This window comes from Esox lucius, chromosome 8, assembly GCF_011004845.1.
Source record: "Esox lucius isolate fEsoLuc1 chromosome 8, fEsoLuc1.pri, whole genome shotgun sequence".
In the NCBI taxonomy this organism is placed as follows: domain Eukaryota; kingdom Metazoa; phylum Chordata; class Actinopteri; order Esociformes; family Esocidae; genus Esox; species Esox lucius.
In genome coordinates this window covers 37,676,045-37,695,400 of record NC_047576.1, presented here as the reverse complement: position 1 = coordinate 37,695,400, position 19,356 = coordinate 37,676,045, and the positions used below count along the sequence as shown (strand labels likewise).

The 19,356-nt window shown below is 41.4% G+C and overlaps 1 protein-coding gene across 6 annotated transcripts in view; it reads left to right on the top strand.

Annotated features, from left to right (window-relative positions):
* The first annotated feature begins 13,013 nt into the window (after positions 1-13,013).
* The window catches only part of clcc1 (chloride channel CLIC-like 1), a 47,443-nt gene continuing 41,100 nt past the window's right edge, over positions 13,014-19,356 (top strand). For 2 of the 6 annotated variants that reach the window (XM_020044892.3, XM_010867039.4), the window contains exon 1: positions 13,014-13,290. In XM_020044892.3, the coding sequence (XP_019900451.2) occupies positions 13,249-13,290 (42 nt within the window). In that variant the 5' untranslated portion in view covers positions 13,014-13,248. Of the gene's footprint in view, positions 13,291-13,337; positions 14,190-19,356 lie in introns of those variants that run through there. The other 4 variants (XM_010867035.3, XM_010867034.3, XM_010867036.3 and 1 more) reach the window with 3 other exon arrangements.

The window sequence follows — 19,356 nt, the reverse complement described above, 5'->3', positions numbered from 1 at the left end:
TTGGTCAAAGGTTTTATTGACCATAAAGAAGTTACATTAATGAATGTCTATAGACCACCCGGACATGATAAACAGCTGATCAAGAAAGTTTTTAATGTGATCTCTACGGAAACATCAGGTGTATTGATTTGTGGGGGGGACTGGAACATCCAGCTACAGCCATCCTTGGACTCCTCAAATATAACAAAAAATATAAGACCTGAAGCGCTTTATGTTAAAAAATTGCTTAAAGAAATTGGAATGATAGATATATGGAGAGAACTGCATCCATATAATAAACAATTTACCTTTTTTTCTCATCCCCACTCTGCATATTCAAGAATTGATTATTTTTTTATGCTAAATTTAGATAGACATAGGATTATAAATTATGATATAGGGATAAAAGACGTCTCCGACCACGCAGGGGTATACTTAACTTTACATTTAGACAACAAGCCCAAAGAGACTTTGTGGAGACTAAATACTAGTCTTCTGAATGACCCTCAGTGTCAAAAGTATCTAAAGATAGAGTTTAAAGATTATATGACCCATAATGACAATGGAGCAGTGTCTCCAAGCACATTATGGGATGCGGCAAAAGCTGTTATTAGAGGTAGACTCATGATGTGGTCGGCCCAGAAGAAAAAGGAAAAAGAGAAACAAATTAAAGACCTGATTGGGAAATTAAAATCACTAGAAAATAAACATATGGAGTATGATGACCCTAGTGTTCTAAATGACATAATGGACACTAAACGTACCTTAAACAACATATATGAAAATCAAGTAGAGAAGAGAGCTAAACTAATTAAACAAAATTTTTATGAAAATGGCCCTAAATCTAAAAAATTGCTAGCATGGAGAATACGTAAACAGCAGGCTGAGAGATTTATACATAAAGTAAGGGACCCCAGGACCAATGAGATGTATCATAATTTGGAAAACATACAGAATGCCTTTGAAACGTACTACACAAAATTATATTCTCAACCTCGATCAACTGAGTCAGCCGTCATATCATCCTTTCTAAGTTCTTTAGACTTACCATCTATAGGGACAGAGCAAAACAAATTAATAACTCAGGAGATAACAGATGATGAGATAAACAAGGCAATATCAAGATTAAAAACAAATAAAATGCCAGGTGCAGACGGGTACCCATCAGAATGGTATAAAACCCTCCGGGAAACAATAACACCAATGCTAAAGGAATGTTTTAATTATGTTCTGGGAGGTGGTGATACCCCATTGTCCTGGAGACAAGCCGTAATCTCAGTGATTCCTAAAATGAGCCGTAAAAACAAAACAGAATGCGGCTCCTATAGACCTATATCAGTTTTAAACATAGATTATAGATTATATGCGTCAATACTTGCAAAACGATTGGAAAACATAATCCCGGATTTAATAGACACAGATCAGACAGGTTTTGTAAAAAACAGGCAAACCCAGGATATTGTGAGACGGGCTCTCCACCTCATTGACCATATGAGAAACAATGATATGGAATCCGTAGTTATAAGTCTCGATGCCAAAAAGGATTTTGACTCCGTCAGATGGGAATATTTATATTTGGTCCTTAGCAGATTCGGGTTTAATAAACAGGTAATTGGATGTTTGAAATCCCTATACTCTTCTCCTACGGCTAGAATAAAAATAAATGGGGACTTATCTAAAACAATTGTTCTTGAAAGGGGATGTCGACAGGGTTTCCCCCTTAGTCCCACTCTATTCGCCCTCTTCATAGAGCCTCTGACACAGGCAATTAGAGAAGACAATGATATAACGGGGGTAGTAATAGGAGACACACAACATAAGATATGCGCATATGCAGATGACATACTTGTGACACTTACCAGTCCTAATGCAAGTTTGCCTAAATTACTATCTCTTCTTATAGAATTTGGTTCGTATTCCGGCTATAAACTAAACCTACATAAAACTCAAACACTTACTTTCAATTACGAACCACAAGAAAATATTTATAAAATCTGTCAATTTAAATAGAAAAGTAATTCAATTAAATATTTAGGGGTACAAATACCGAAAGAGGTCTCGGCCATTTATGACCACAATTACATTCCTATAACAGCTGATATTAGAGCAGATTTAAACCGTTGGTCATTATTACCAATGAATATGTACAACAGAATAGACGCTATAAAGATGAATATACTACCCAGGCTGCTTTTTCTTTTTCAATCATTGCCCGTTGAAGTGCCCCTCAAGCAATTCAATGATTGGAATAGAACTATCTCATCTTTTATTTGGGGAAAACAAAAACCAAGAATTACATTTCAAACATTACAACTCCCCAAGGACAAAGGTGGTATGGCTCTACCATGCTTGGAAGATTATTATAGAGCAGCGCAGTTACGTTCTCTGGTCTGTTGGTGTGACCCCTTGTGTGATGCAAAATGGAAGGACCTAGAGAAAAATCAAATAAGCATACCTCTCCAGTCTATACTGGGTGAAAAAACTCTCCTGAAAAAACTTCTGAAAAATTTAAATAACTGGATAGCAGTCCCTCTTAAAATCTGGCACAAACTACTTAAAAATAAGGAATTTGAAAGAAATGCACGAATATTACGCTGGATTAAATATGATACAGAATTTGCACCAGCTGGACTGGACGGTAGATTAAAACATTGAACCAATTCAGGTATCACTTCATACTGTATAATATCCTCCACTGACGGTTTGCATACTTTCAAAAAACTCATAGATACTTACAATTTAAGGAAGGAAGATTTTTTTCAGATACCTTCAACTGAGACACCACTTTGATAAACACATAAAAACTACTGGAGAGAAGGGAAAGGACCTGATTAGAGTATTTGTTGATGCATATAAGGGTAATACTAACAGAAAACTGATTTCCAGGTTATATTCATGCCTACAGTTAGAAAGGGGACTTTCAACAATGTATGTAAAAAGGAGGTGGGAGAAAGAAGATAACATAAAGATAAGCGAAGATGACTGGTTGAATATATGTAGGACACAATCTACCACTTCCAGCTCAGGTCTGTGGAGGGAATTCACCTGGAAAAATACTTTAAGATTCTTTATAACCCCTAATATAAAAAAGTCACAGAGTAACAACTCTGAACATGGTCAGTGTTGGAGAATGTGTGGTAATACGTCTGCTGGTCACTTTCATATCTTTTGGGAATGCCCTATTATTTCTTTGTATTGGATAGAGGTGGTAAGGGCAATAAAGTCAATAGTCGGCTCAGAGCTCGAGTTTAATTTCAGTGTTATATATTTAGGAAATCTACCTACAGAGCTGAGAAAAGTAGATAGATATTTGTTACAAATACTTTTAGCAGGTAGCAAGAAAGCAATAACTAAGAAATGGCTAAGTAAAGATTCACCAACAATTGCTGAATGGATAGAAATAGTTAGAGAAATTTATCTTATGGAACATTTGACTTTTGCTCTGAGACATGCCCAAAAGAAATGTGAAATGTATTGGGAAAAATGGATATCTTATCTTAATACAAATTGAGACGTATAAGCCCTTCTTTATTTATTGTTTTTTCTTTTCTTGTTTTCACATGATGTTGGACAATTTTGTTAATCATGATGATTTTGCCTGATGTCCCTTGGTCTGTCTGTCTGCTCCCCCTTTTTTTTTTTTTTTTTTTGTCAAATATAAAAAAATAAAGTATAAAAAAAAAAGTTGTAAATTATCTTTTCAATGTAGCATGTTCTGTCTGAACGTTAGATAGAACCAGTGAAATGACATGTTGTTGTAACTGAAACTTCAATGTTGTTCTCTTTTTATTGGTCTAACTAATCAGCCACATTTGGTATTGCATGATGGTTCAGCAAGTTATTTCAATAACTCATTGCCAACATAAACATGTTTTTTTCATTTTATATAATTTTTGCCAATCTGACTAAATGTTTTTATACTACATAATTAGAAAAGGGCTAAGGGCTGTCAGGTCCCTATACAACCGAAGCAGGAGCTTGGTCCGCATTGCCGGCAGTAAGTCAGACTTGTTCCCAGTGCATGTTGGACTCCGGCAGGGCTGCCCTTTGTCACCGGTTCTGTTTGTAATTTTTATGGACAGAATTTCTAGGCGCAGCCAGGGGCCGGAGGGTGTCAGGTTTGGGGACCACACGATTTCGTCTCTGCTCTTTGCAGATGATGTTGTCGTGTTGGCCCCTTCTAACCAGGACCTTCAGCATGCACTGGGACGGTTTGCAGCCGAGTGTGAAGCGGTGGGGATGAAAATCAGTACCTCCAAATCCGAGGCCATGGTCCTCAGTCGGAAAAGGGTGGCTTGCCCACTTCAGGTTGGTGGAGAGTGCCTGCCTCAAGTGGAGGAGTTTAAGTATCTAGGGGTCTTGTTCACGAGTGAGGGAAGGATGGAACGGGAGATTGACAGACGGATCGGTGCAGCTTCTGCAGTAATGCAGTCGATGTATCGGTCTGTCGTGGTGAAGAAAGAGCTGAGCCGCAAGGCGAAGCTCTCGATTTACCAGTCAATCTACGTTCCTACTCTCACCTATGGTCATGAGCTTTGGGTCATGACCGAAAGGACAAGATCCCGGATACAGGCGGCCGAAATGAGTTTTCTCCGCAGGGTGGCTGGGCGATCCCTTAGAGATAGGGTGAGAAGCTCGGTCACCCGGGAGGAGCTCAGAGTAGAGCCACTGCTCCTCCACATCGAGAGGGGTCAGCTGAGGTGGCTTGGGCATCTTTTTCGGATGCCTCCGGAACGCCTTCCTGGGAAGGTGTTCCGGTCCCGTCCCACCGGGAGGAGACCCCGGGGAAGACCTAGGACACGCTGGAGGGACTATGTCTCCCGGCTGGCCTGGGAACGCCTCGGTGTCCCCCCGGAAGAGCTAGAGGAAGTGTCTGGGGAGAGGGAAGTCTGGGCATCCCTGCTTAGACTGCTGCCCCCGCGACCCGGCCCCGGATAAGCGGAAGAAGATGGATGGATGGATGGATAATTAGAAAAAACTTTTCAATGTAGGATGCTTTTTTTAGGTTTAGATTACTTACGAAGTGGGAACGGGATGTGTATAGCTTTTATCCATGACAATATGTCTTAGTTAAAATGTACCTTTAAAATGCGTTATCTAGTTGATGTTAAATTTCTGTGGGATCGGGGTCATTTCGCAGGCACCAGGGTTTTGTGTGTGTGTGTAGTGAAAATGAATGCAAAAAGACTAAACCAGTTAAGTTAAGCTCTATGACACATACTAGTAACAATTTACTGGGTTATCTTCGTCGTGAGGGCCAGGTTGTTGTCAGCGTATTATGCTGCCTGGCACTTGACCTCCTCCCTGTAAACTGACTTTTCACTGATCAGGCCTACCGCCGTGGTGTCGTCTGTGAACTTGACAATGAAATTGGAACTGTGTACAGGAACTCAGTCAGAGGTGAAGAGGGAGTATAGGAGGAGGCTCAGCACGCAGCCTGATGGAACACCAGTGTTCAGGATCAGGGTGGAGGAGGTGAAGTTGTCTAACCTGACAGACTTTGGTCTGTTGGTTAGGAAGTCCAAAGTCCAGTTGCAGAGAAAGGCACTGATCCCTAGGTCAGGAGGTTTGTAGACTACCATAGAGGGGATGACCATATTGAATGCTGAGCTAAAGTCTATGTACAGCAAAAGCTGTAATGTGTGGCAAAAGCCATACATTACATAGATGCTATTTATGGTGGAGGTAAACATAATGAGAAACTAAATATTCAAACTTGGTGTGATGTTAACGTGTGACCAAGAAATCTAATGTCTAGATGCTATACCAACACTGTACACCTGTATAGCACCATGGTGTAGTGGTTAGACCCATCCACTCATGTGGGAGACCGGGGTCCAAATCCAGTGAGGGTGGTAACCACTTTTATCATATTTAATTGCGGGCCGGCTGAACTAGGCTTGCCTGGTTCCTTTTCTGGTTTAATTATTACAACTTGTACTCTTAAAATGTTCACCCGGCACAGCCCGAAGAGAACTGGTCACCCCTCTGAGGCTGTTTGTCTCTAGGTTTCTTTCTAAATGTTGGGCTTCTTAAGCTGTTTTTCCTAGCAACTGAAATTCAACAATGTGGTTGTTTGCTCTTGGGGTTTCAGGCTGGGTGTTTTGTAAAACCACTTTGTGACAACTGCTGTTGTAAAAAGGGCTTTATAAATACATTTGATTGATTGATTAAGGTATGCCAAGACCAGTCTTTCGAAGCACTTCATGATCGTGGGGGGGAGTGCAACAGGTCGGAAGTCATTCAGACTTGATGCAATCGACTGCTTCGGCATTGGCACAATGGTTGCGGTCTTAAAGCATGTGGGGACAACCACCTGGGCCAGTGACAGGTTGAAAATGTCAGTAAAGCTGACGGCCAGCTGCCCAGCACATGCTCTGAATACACATCCGGGGAGGCCATCTTGGGGGAACTCTGCTTTTTAAAGGCTGGATCTTTGTTGTCCCTGTCAAAGTGTAAAACCTTTATTAAGATTCTTTGTTTAGGGAAGCCTACATTTGTTTCGCAGTCAAACTTAGCTAAGTTACAAGTGAAATAATAGCACTAACAACTTCTTTGTGCCCCATATGCAATATTTTTATGTTATGTTTGTTACTAAGCATATATTTAACTATGCCAACTTAGACCAGGTTGCTTTCATAATGTTAGTCACATAAAGGGAAGTGATTGGGAGATGTATGACAATAACAAATAAGACATTTACTTTGTCTTTAAGCATGGCAAGTTTAACCATTATGTTCTGGATTAGCCATTAAACCACCCAGACAGAGTGATGATACAGTTCGTTCTCTGATCTAGGCTGGAGGACAGGAAGGCAATGGCCACCATGAGGCTATTGGTGAGTATCAATCAGCAACGGAGTTCATTTTGGAGATGGGAGACAACAGAGCATGGATTACCCAAGTGACAACAATATAAATATACAGAATTCAACTACAGAATATAGTACCAGTCAAAGGTTTTTACATGCCTTGAAGGGTTTGTCTTTATTTCTACTATTTTCAACATTTTAGGTAGTAATGAAGCAATCGACATATAGAATTATTCAGTAACAGGAATAATGTTAAACACAATAAAATCCCTCCCTACATGAGATGTCTATTTCACCCCTCTTTCCCAACATACAGGACCTGCTCTGCTAGTCACATCAAATTCCTAGAGCAAACACATCTTTCTGTCACACTTCGTTTCAGTTCTCTTCACCTAACGATTGGCATCATCTACAAAAAATGATAAAACAATCAACTTTTTTAAACATTCCCAGGAAGAGGAGAAGTTACCCTGCCCGGAGGAAGCCTGGGGCCCGCGTCTGGAGCCAGGCCCAGAGGGAGGGCTCACCGGCGTGTGCCTGGTGGCCAGGTCTGCCACGGAGCCAGGTCGGGCATAGCCCGAAAGAGCAACGTGGCACCCCCCTCTCCATCATATGGGCCCACCACTCATGGGAGGAACCGCTGGGGTCGGGTGCGCTGCCATATGGGTGGCAGTGAAGGCCAGGGGCCTCGACGGACCAGACCCGGGCGGCAGGGGCTGGCTCTGGGGAACGTCACCTCTCTGTGGGGGAAGGAGCCGGAACTTGTGAGGGAGATGGAGTGCTATCAGTTAGATCTGGTGGGGCTTACATCCACACAGTCTCGGTTCTGGAACCGTACTCCTGGATAGGGGATGGACTTTATTCTTCTCTGGAGTTGCCCAGGGTGTGAGGCGCCGGGCGGGGGTTGGGATAGTCACAAGCCCCCGGCTGAGTGCCGCTATGTTGGAGTTTACCCCAGTGGATGAGAGGGTCGCCTCCCTACGCCTACGGGTTGTGGGGGGGGAAGTTTGTGCATATGCCCCGAACAGCAGTTCGGAGTGCTTGGCCTTCTTGGAGACCCTGAAGGGAGTCCTGTATGGGGCTCCAGTAGGGGACTCCATAATGGGACACTTCAATGCACACGTGAGCAATGATGGAGACACCTGGAGAGGCATGATAGGGAGGAACGGCCTCCCTGATCTGAACTCGAGTGGTCGTTTGCTGTTAGAGTTCTGTGCTAGTCATGGATTATCTATAACGAACACCATGTTCAAACATAAGGATGCTCATAAGTGTACGTGGTACCAGAGCCTAGGCCGAAGGTCGATGATTGATTTTGTGATCGTGTCATCGGATCTGAGACCGCATATTTTGGATACTAGGGGAAAGAGAGGGGCGGAGCTGTCAACCGATCACCATCTGGTGGTGAGTTGGGTCAGGGGGTGGGGGAAGACTCTGGACAGACCGGGAAAACCCAAACCGGTAGTGCGGGTGAACTGGGAACGTCTGCAGGAGGCCCCCGTCCGAAAGATCTTCAACTCACACCTCCGGCGGAGCTTTTCTGGCATCCCTGTGGAGGTTGGGGGCATTGAACCTGAGTGGTTGATGTTCAAAGCCTCCATTGCCGAAGCTGCAGCGGGGAGCTGTGGTCTAAAAATCTTAGGTGCATCAAGGGGCGGTAACCCTCGAACACTGGTGGACACCGGTGGTCAGGGAAACCATCCGACTGAAGAAGGAGGCCTTCCGGGATATGTTATCCCGGAGGACTCCGGAGACGGTTGCAGTGTACCGACGGACCCGAAGGGCTGCGACCTCTGCTGTGAAAGAGGCAAAACAGTGGGTGTGGGAGGTGTTTGGAGAAGCCATAGAGAAGGACTTTTGGTCGGCACCAAGGTGTTTCTGGAAAACCGTCCGCCACCTCAGGAGGGGAAAACGGGGAACTATCCAAGCTGTGTACAGTAAGGATGGGACACTGTTGACCTCAACTGAGGAGGTAATTGGGCGATGGAAGGAACACTTTGAGGAACTCCTAAATCCCACTAACACGCCCTCTATAGTGGCGGCACAGCTGGAGGCTGATGGGAAAGCATCGTCAATCTCCATGGCAGAAGTCACTGAGGTAGTCAAACAACTCCACAGTGGCAAAACTCGGGGGATTGATGAGATCCGTCCAGAAATGTTGAAAGCTTTGGGTATGGAGGGGATGTCTTGGATGACACGCCTCTTAAACATTGCGTGGGAGTCAGGGGAAAGTGCCTAAGGAGTGGCGGACCGGGGTGGTGGTTCCCCTGTTCAAAAAGGGGGACCAGAAAGTGTGTACCAATAATAGGGGTTTCACACTTCGCAGCCTCCCTGGAAAAGTCTACTCAAAGGTACTGGAAAGGAGGGTTCGGCAGATAGTCGAACCTCAGATTGAAGAGGAACAATGCGGATTCCGTCCTGCTCGGTTGTGGCCAACATAGACATCATATATAAAGGCTAGATACCTTGTCCGCGCTAAAGGCTAATGGAAGTCGACGTCCGCACATGGCGGCCATCTTGCCACAGGCCGCTCGCTCACTCGTAACATTGTGTTTTATGGTGCATGTACTTTTAAATAACCATAACTTGCACATTTTTCTACCGATTTTCAAACGGTTTGGTTTGTTATAAACGTCAGAGATAAAGTTATGACACTGCATACATATGAACCATTAAAACCATGGACTTCCATATGAAAATATCCTTGAACAGAACCAGACAGGTGTAATGAATATACAAACAAGGTATGTATGTGAATATACAAACAAGGCTACAGAATGGCAACAAAACATATACACTTTTGTACTATTATAATAAAATTACTATTATAAAATAATTTTAATTACTACATGTTTTTCTTTATGCCGGATAACAAGCATCTCTGAACTGACCATATTTCAGCCCTCTAGGTCACTTGACATGACTTTAGAAACAACGGAGCCCTAGCACCAGGTCTTGTGAAGCTGTGTGCAAAAGCAGATCAATATAGAATGAAATTGAGTACTTTAGACCATTATTTGCCAAGGTATGGTCATGCGTATTGTAAAATGCCCTATGGAAACTCCCCATAGGACTTTGTCAGACAAAATGCTGACCATAAAATGCTTACTGTGGGGCAACCTCTTCGTGTAGAAGCATAATGAAATCAAATGAAAGGTAACACTGATGTTACTTGTAGACTATTTGGATTGTATGTCAGGGGTTCTGATATAGAATGACTACAAAAAATATGGAATAATTACACAAGTCTCTATTTTTAAACTATTATAAGAGTGACATTTATTTGCACACAAAAAATAGGTACATGATTCCCCTTTACAAATATAAATAAATCATTTATATATACACAAATAAATAAATGCTGTAGAGAGCACTACACTACTGTTGAAGTAAAAGAGGACAGTACCTTGAAAACACATACCTTGGGCTAATGCCCTTTGAAAAGGACAGTTTTATTTAGTTTCTGTCGCATGTTGTTGCTCTGTAAGCTGAGGACTGTAATTCTGGCGATGTGGTGCAGCCTTAACTTAAAAAACAGGGACAGAATTATTTTTAACAGCCTATGGTTGTGGATGTCTATCCCATACTGTCTATCCCAACACAAAAATCCTCTGAACCGATCCTTTTTCAGACAATGTAAACAACCTCAAGCAGTTTGATGGGCTGTGATCGTCTGGTACTGCCTGATGACTGCCGAATGACCCACTCTGCTGCCCTGATGACACTCATGGTTCCCTCTGATGAAATCACCAGACCTCCATTGTTTTTTAAATTCAGCATGTGGTAGCTCTGGTCCTTGATGGCAGATGCAGCATGTCACCAGGCTGGCACGGCAGACATCACACGACAGCTTCTTCAGAGCCTGTCGCACAACAAATCCTGAAATTTTAGTTAGTAATATTATAACTAATAACAATAATCATTAATAAGCATGGGGAAATTAAGGGAACACTTCCCCTTTTTGGACAATCATGAGATTGTTTTTCCCCAGATTGTGACTATTGGCACTTTTGGTTATAGTGAAAATCGACTTTCAGTTAGCCTTCACCTGAAATGTACATGAGAGCGTTGTCCACAAGACCATCGAAGTGGACGGGAAGGTAGCTGTGATCATGTACTAGGGCAGGAATGTCAGCAAACGGGGATGTTCTCCTACTGCTGCAGAGGACACATCTACAGCTGACAGGCTTGTAGAGGTGTCGATGACAGCTGGTAGGGACTCTGTGTCATCCTGGGCAGTCACATTGCCTCTGCATGGTTTAACAACCCCACACTGGGCCATCAGCTTTACATCCTAAAGATGTACTTGAACTGGCTGGCATTAGGGTTGTTATTCGTTTAAGGAAAAAAAAGATATACAAGAATTGTACACAGATATTCAATACATGCTTTAAAATGTTTTATGCTTAAAACATTTTTACAAAAAAAGACTAATTAGAACTAGCCACCCCTGAATGATCTTTCCACATAAAATAGGTTGAATGACACTATCATACAATTCAGACTGTATCAGTGATGATAAGTTCTGCAAACAAATAGTCAAACACAGGCATTTTTCTAAATACTCAAAATGGTTTGTGACACTTCCAGGTATTGTGTGTCTTAGGGTTAGGGTGTATGTCTGCAGAAAACACATGTTACCAAAAGTAAAAAAACATATGGACCGACAAACTGAAAACAATACAAGTCACTTAGTGTTACAGCTGGTAAATATAAATTATGAACCCTACCAGATACTCTGATGGAGTTGAAGAGAAGCTCCAAGTGGTCCTGGCTGAACCTGTAGGTCAGAACATATTGCTGTCCTTCAAGCAACAAAGGAACCCACCGGATTGAAAAGCATGTGCAACTTTGCTGGTTAGCAGCTAAACTGTAACGTTAGCTGCCATAGGTCTCACTCAAAGCTTATTGTTATTAGCCAGCAAATAACTACAACCACATCCACAAATATTGTAATTTATACAAAAGATTAGTTGTCATAAAATCGTTATTTGTGTCAGTAAAACCTCTATAATCGAACAGCTCATTTGTGATAACTGCCTTGATAACTTGCGCAAGTAGCCGTGATCCAACTATGCTGCACAATTTAGATGTTTTTAGAATAGAAAAGTTGCAATTTCAACATTTTCAAGCATTCAGAATTATAGCCACGTTAATAACATTTGTAAGAAACCAAACTGTAAATCCATCAAGGTTTCAGCGAGATAAGAGTATTTGTGTTAGTGCTGATCACTCACCTTATATTAGGTACCACAGAGCCCGACAGGAAGCCTGCCTGTGACAAGATGGCCACCGGTGATGCCGGAAGTGAGTGCGCCTTGAGACATCTAGCCTTTAAATAAGATGTCTATGGTGGCCAATGGCACATTGTGAGCAACATTAAAGAAACACTTCCGGGTCACGAAAATGTGAACATTTTCAAAATAAAAGATAAAATGTCAGCAACAATTGCAAATACACAGTGCCCCTTGATTTTTTTGCATATGATTACTCTATCCACTCTCCTGAACATATCATACAATACATTCACTGCGGCATATAGAATAGTTTTTTCTCTATGAGTCAATGTGTATTTCATATTCATTGAGTTACATTGTGGCCAATGGTATGGGCGGAGTACAATGCCAGCAACAATTGCAAATACACAGTGCCCCTTGATTTTTTTGCATATCACCACTCTATAGAGTTTCCTGAACATTTCATACAGTACATTCACTGCGGCATATAGAATATTTTTTTCTGTATAAGGCAGTATGTGCATGTACAGTCTATTATAGTGTTTTGCATTGCAGCCTAAAGAGGGTGTGGAAAATATTGTGTTGCTAGATGTAGCACACCATTCCCCATGATTAGACAGATTTGTCTTACTCTACACACTCTCCTGAACATTTCCTACGTTTCTTTCTCTGTGGAATATTCAAAAGTTTATGAGGCAATATGTATTCCATATTCTGTAATTTGCATTGTCTGAATTTTGTCTGAATGTTTTAATACCCACTTTTTTAATGACTCTTAAATATGATCAAATATGAATTTCTGTCAATGTTTCGAGAGATATATTTTCTTAAACAATGAATTAACTTATCTTTGAAGTAATACGTTGGCATCTTTTATTTAGAAAAATTTCACATTTTCGTGACCCGGAAGTGTTTACTTTAATGTCGCTCACAATGTGCTGATATTAGTTATGGGAAGTTCGACTCTTTCTACTGACTCGGATCTTGTCGAGTCGTTCAGTAAAATGTTTGATTCATTTCGTTAATTTGAGTCAATAAACAACCGTACAATTGAACGATAAAACTGACCGAGTCAGTCGTTCACGAATCTTTTTACTTAGGCTTGTTTTCATCATGGCATCAGTAATCAAATAACTATATTAATTATGATATTCTGCATTCAATTATCAGTTATAAACATGTCTTCATGATGTTCCTGCCTTGATATATTTTTATCGGCGAATGCACATAGAAGTTGATCGGAGACCTGAGCTGGAGGACCAGGTATGAAGCGATCATGTTGTAGTAATCCGCTGTCAAACGTTCGATACGACACAATTGAACGAGTCACTAGAAAAAAAGGACTCGTGTGTCCCGAGTCACTAAAAATATTATTTCAAAACGATCGAATCGTTCGCGAACTGCACATCACTAGCTGATGTATCAACAGCCAGCATCAATTGAAAGATTCTGTACGGATGTGTTTTCGTTAACCAGGTTTATGTTGCGGCACAGCAATGACCTGTGCAACTATATCACTATAACTATTAGCAAGCCTCTAGATAGCGTGCTACTGTTGATAGCTAACATGTCCGCCCAGCAAGCTCAACTTGCGACCTAAAGCGGTACTTCCTTATTCTGTAGTATTTCTTGATCAGTGAACCAACGTTTCTTTCTAAATAACGCCGACGTTAGGTAACAAAGGCTGAGTTGGCTAACGTTGCTACACAGTGAATATTTTCAAAAGTTTCGTATAATTTATATATTTTGTATTTTTCATAATTAGCACGTTAGCTAGCTAGTGCTTTTGCAATGTATATAAAAAAGCTACCTGTACGCTAACGTTTTCTAGCCCGCGGTTCAGACACAATGTGGTTTCGATCAAGAATATTTTCTGCAGTTTGCGTGTATTGTCATCGAAGTTATTCTTATGTCAGTTAGCTAGTTACGTTTGTACAGGTTGATTAAATTGTCATTTGAATTACGGGTTGTCAGTAGTTAATATTGAGTAGTTGGGTAGCCGTCTTCAAATGAAGATTATCTGTGCTGTCAAGATGCACATCACAGTTCTATGCAGCCTATTGCTTGTTGCTCAAGGGCAGATGGATAATGACGAATGGATTGATCCGTATGATATGCTGAACTACGATGCAAGTACCAAGACCATGAGAAAGCCTTCTGAGGTACAGTACAAGGGTCATTCCGCAGAATCATTGCCATTTGCATGTTGTAACTTTTCAAAATTACACTATTTTTCAGCACTGTGTTCAATAACACCCGTTTAACTATTCAAAATGTATTATGGTCAATCTCAGGCAATTTTTTTGTAAGGTTTACAAGGTTTCTTAATGGAAGGTGGTTGCATTTTTATCAGTCCTGTTACCAAAACTCTTAGAACTTTTAAATATCAATTAAAAGTCATGCCAACTAGTTTCTTTGTTTTTCCCTCAATTAAGAGGATATTTTACAGAAATAAGTGGTTACTTGTTCAAAAAATATATATCTGCAGCTAAAAAGTAACAGCATATGCAGGCAAAATGGAGAAAAATCGATCATGTGATTTATCATACAATTGTTTAAATGATGGCCCAAACATAATTGAAAAATAAATTGTTTATCTTAATTTTTTTAATAACAGGAATGAACATTGGGTAACAGGAATTTGTGCTTGTGAGAATAACTAGATGTCAGTCAACTTCCTTTAAATAAAGAAAACAGAGGTCATTATATTTGGCAAAAAAAATACTGTAGTCTAAAAGGCAATATAAAAGCTGTAACAATTGTGTGCATGCATTTGCAAGTCTGTGTGTAATGAGTGTGGGCTTCTGTGACTGCTTCTTTCCTAAATACAGGTGCTAGTCATAAAATTTGAATATAATCAAAAAGTTGATTTATTTCAGTAATTCCATTCAAAAAGTGAAACTTGTATAATGTATACATTCATTCCACACAGACTGATATATTTCAAGTGTTTATTTCTTTTAATTTTGATGATTATAACTGACAACTTATGAAAAACCCAAATTCAGTATCTCAGAAAATTAGAATATTGTGAAAAGGTTCAATATTGAAAACACCTGGTGCCACACTCTAATCAGCTAATTAACCCAAAACACCTGCAAAGGCCTTTAAATGGTCTCTCAGTCTAGTTCTGTAGGCAACACAATCATGGGGAAGACGACCATTGACACCTTGCACAAGGAGGGCAAGACACAAATGGTCATAGCTAAAGAGGCTGGCTGTTCACAGAGCTGTGTCCAAGCACATTAATGGAGAGGCGAAGGGAAGGAATAGATGTGGTAGAAAAGTGTACAAGCAATAGGGATAACCGCACCCTAGAGAGGATTGTGAAACAAAACCCATTAAAAATGTGGGGGAGATTCTCAAAGAGTGGACTGCAGCTGGAGTCAGTGCTTCAAGAACCACCACGCACAGACGTATGCAAGACATGGGTTTCAGCTGTAGCATTCCTTGTGTCAAGCCACTCTTGAACAAAACACAGCGTCGGAAGCTTCTCGCCTGGGCTAAAGACCAAAATGACTGGACTGCTGCTGAGTTATGTTCTCTGATGAAAGTACATTTTGTATTTCCTTTGGAAATCAAGGTCCCAGAGTTTGGAGGAAGAGAGGAGAGGCACATAATCAACATTTGCTTGAAGTCCAGTGTAAAGTTTCCACAGTCAGTGATGGTTTGGGGTGCAATGTCATCTGCTGATGTTGCTCCACTGTGTTTTCTGAGGTCCAAGGTCAACGCAGCCGTCTACCAGGAAGTTTTAGAGCACTTCATGCTTCCTGCTGCTGACCAACTTCATGGAGATGCAGATTTCATTTTCCAACAGGACTTGGCACCTGCACACAGTGCCAAAGCTACCAGTACCTGGTTTAAGGACCATGGTATCCCTGTTCTTAATTGGCCAGCAAACTTGCATGACCTTAATTCCCCATAGATTTTCTTTAGGGTTGTGATGATGCGATATGCCAGACCCAACAATGCAGAAGAGCTGAAGGCCACTATCAGAGCAACCTGGGCTCTCCTATCACCTGAGCAGTGCCACAGACTGATCGACTCCATGCCATGCCGCATTGCTGCAGTAATTCAGGCAAAAGGAGCCCCAACTAAGTATTGAGTGCTGTACATGCTCATACTTTTCATGTTCATACTTTTCAGTTGGCCAACATTTCTAAAAATCATTTTTTTCCTATTGGTCTTAAGTAATATTCTAATTTTCTGAGATACTGAATTTGGGATTTTCATTAGTTCCATCCATCTTCTTCCGCTTATCCGGGGCCGGGTCTAAGCAGAGCTGCCCAGACTTCCCTGTCTCTGGACACTTCCTCCAGATCTTCCGGGGGGACACCGAAGCGATTTTCATTAGTTGTCAGTTATAATCATCGCAATTAAAAGAAATAAATATTTGAAATGTATCAGTCTGTGTGGAATGAATGAATATAATATACAAGTTTCACTTTTTGAATGGAATTACTGAAATAAATCAACCTTTTGATGATATTCTAATTTTATGACCAGCACATGTAGTTCTTGCATAGTTTGGAGCTTTGCTTTGGGTCATTGTCCTGTTGTAGGAAGAAATTTACTCCAATCAAGCGCCATCTACAGGGTATGGTATGGCGTTGCAGAATAGTGATAGCTTTCCTTCTTCAAGATCCATTTTACCCTGTACAAATATCACACTTCACCACCACCAAAGCACCCCCAGACTATCACATTGCCTCCACCATGTTTGATAGATGGTGTCAGGCCCTCCTCCAGCCTCTTTTAATTTGGTCTGCTTTTCACAAATGTTGTTCCTTGTGATCCGAACACCTCAAACCCTTGATTCGTCTGTCCTAACACTTTTTTCCCAATCTTCCTTATTTGTGTTTTTGTTCTTTTGACCATCTTAATCTTTGCTTTTTATTGGCCCGTCTGAGATATGGCTTTTTCTTGGTAACTCTGCCTAGAAGTCCAGCATTCCAGAGTTGCTTGTGTACTGTTGACATTGTGACTAGTGTTTTGAGGGTACTATTTAACGAAGCTACCATTTAAGGACCTGTGAGGTGTCTGTTTCTCAGACTATTCAATTTAATGCCGCATTTCCACTTGTGCTTTACCCCGGTACCATGGCTAAACCGGTAATTTATGCTAATGTTTACAAAAAATAAAAGGAGATTTTTTTTCTGGTAGTAAAATAAAATAATAACGCCATGCTCAGGTTGTTTACAATATGGTGTTTGAACTTGAGTAATTAAACACATTTCTTCCTCAAACTCCTGCGACCGGCTCCTTCTCCACCTACACTCGTGACACTGCAACTGTAAGCCAGTTCATTCATTATTTAATTTAATAAGTGTTTTGTCAATAGAATATAATTTAATAGAGCATTGATGTAAGTTTGTGTTGTTATAGGTTGTCCTTGCTACATCTTGGTCTCCGCGCTCCGTTTTTCCATTGAGTCAATGGCGTTGTACCATGTTCGGTCGTTCCAACTATTTCTGTTGTGAGTCTTTGCTTCCCTGTACTGTTGCTTTATTTTCTTTATTTTATAAGGGATCTCTTTGTTAGATCAGATGGAAAAACCATTACGAGAAGCCTAAAGCAAACGTTACACATCACAATTCGAAATGAACAACATGCCGTGTTTTCACCGCATGTAACGTGTCAACCTGCAAACCCTGCCCTAAGTCCTAATATCCTAATATCCTGGGCTTGGCACAAAATGAGAGCCGGGCTACTCGGCCACGGCCGAGTATCCGACTGGCGCTGGCCCATGTTAATGGAACCAGAAACATTGCTGGACTTTAGTGTAAAACACCAGTGTTTGGCACCAGTGGAAACCAGGCATAATGTTTTTGTCCGCTTGCTCAGTTGTGCCCCAGGGCCTCCCACTGTGTGAAGGGAGTAGTACACAGCATCTTACGAGGTCTTCAGTTTCTTGACAATTTCTCACATGGAATGGCCTTCATTTCTCAGAGAATAGAGTTTCAGAAGAAAGTTATTTCTCTGGACATATTGAGCCTGTTATTGAACCCACAGTTGCTCTTTCCCAAGCTCAGGATCCTGGGTCTTAACACCTCCCTTAACAACTGGATCCTGGACTTTCTGACAAGCAGATGCCAGGTGGTGAGAATGAGGTACCTCACCTCCTCTGCACTGACCCTGAGAATCGGAGCTGCTCTGGGCTGCATACTCAGTCCCCTCCTGTACTCCCTGTTCATGTATGACTGTGTGGCCACACACAGCTACAACGTCATCCGTCAACACCATCCTGGGTCTCATCTCCAACAATGATGAGACCGAATACAGAGAGGAGGTAAGTGACTTGGGAACATGGTGCCAGGACAACAACCTCTGTCTCAACGCAAGACTAAGTAAATGATTGTGGACTTCAGGAAGCGGCAGCGGGGGATCACGCCCCCATACACATTGATGTGGCTGAAGTGGGGAGAGTCTCTAACTTCAAGTTCCTCAGTGTGTTCATCAAAGATGACCTCACCTGGTCCAGGCAAGCAGACTTCATGGTAAAAACTGCCCGGTATGGTCCGCTGCTGATCGCAAGGCAGTGGAGCTCATCATCGGCTGCCATCTCCTTCTGTGCAGGGCATCTACCATACACAATGGAAGGTCATAAAAGACTATAGCCATCCAGGCTATGGTCTGTTCACACTGCTGCCGTCTGGTAGGCGTTACTGGAGCATCAGGACATGTACTTCCAGACACAGTTTTATTGCACCTTTAATTGGCACAACACTTCGTCTGTGCTAACACAATTGCAAAATAGCTTTCTAATGATCAATTAGCCTTTTAAAATAATAAACTTATTAGCATACAACGTGCCATTGGAATACAGGACTGATGGTTGCTGATAATTGGCCTCTTTCCGACTGTGTCGCTATTCCATTAAAAATCAGCAGTTTGCACCTACAGTAGTCATTTACAATGTTGAAACTGTATTTCTGATCAATTTTATTTTTAATGGACAAAAATGCTTTTCTTTTGAAAACAAGGACATTTCTCAGCGACCCAAAACTTTTGAAAAGTTGTGTATATACCGACATATTTAAAATGGCTATTTCATTCAAACTTCTCACTCCTTACTTTCATTCAGTCCTGTTACTCTTCACACATGCCATCAATGATAGTATCATGAGAAGAGTTAGCACCTTCAAGTGGTTTACCAAAAAAAACATATAATCTAAGAAACAATTTAGGTAACAGGACTGAATGTTGAGATTGACATTCTCGGTCATACATACAATATGATATCAAAATGCAGAAAAAAGTGAGAACTTTTGGTCTTCCCATGGCCTTCAGGAGATTCAGATGATGCTTCTTCCTGTTGCTCATGTGACC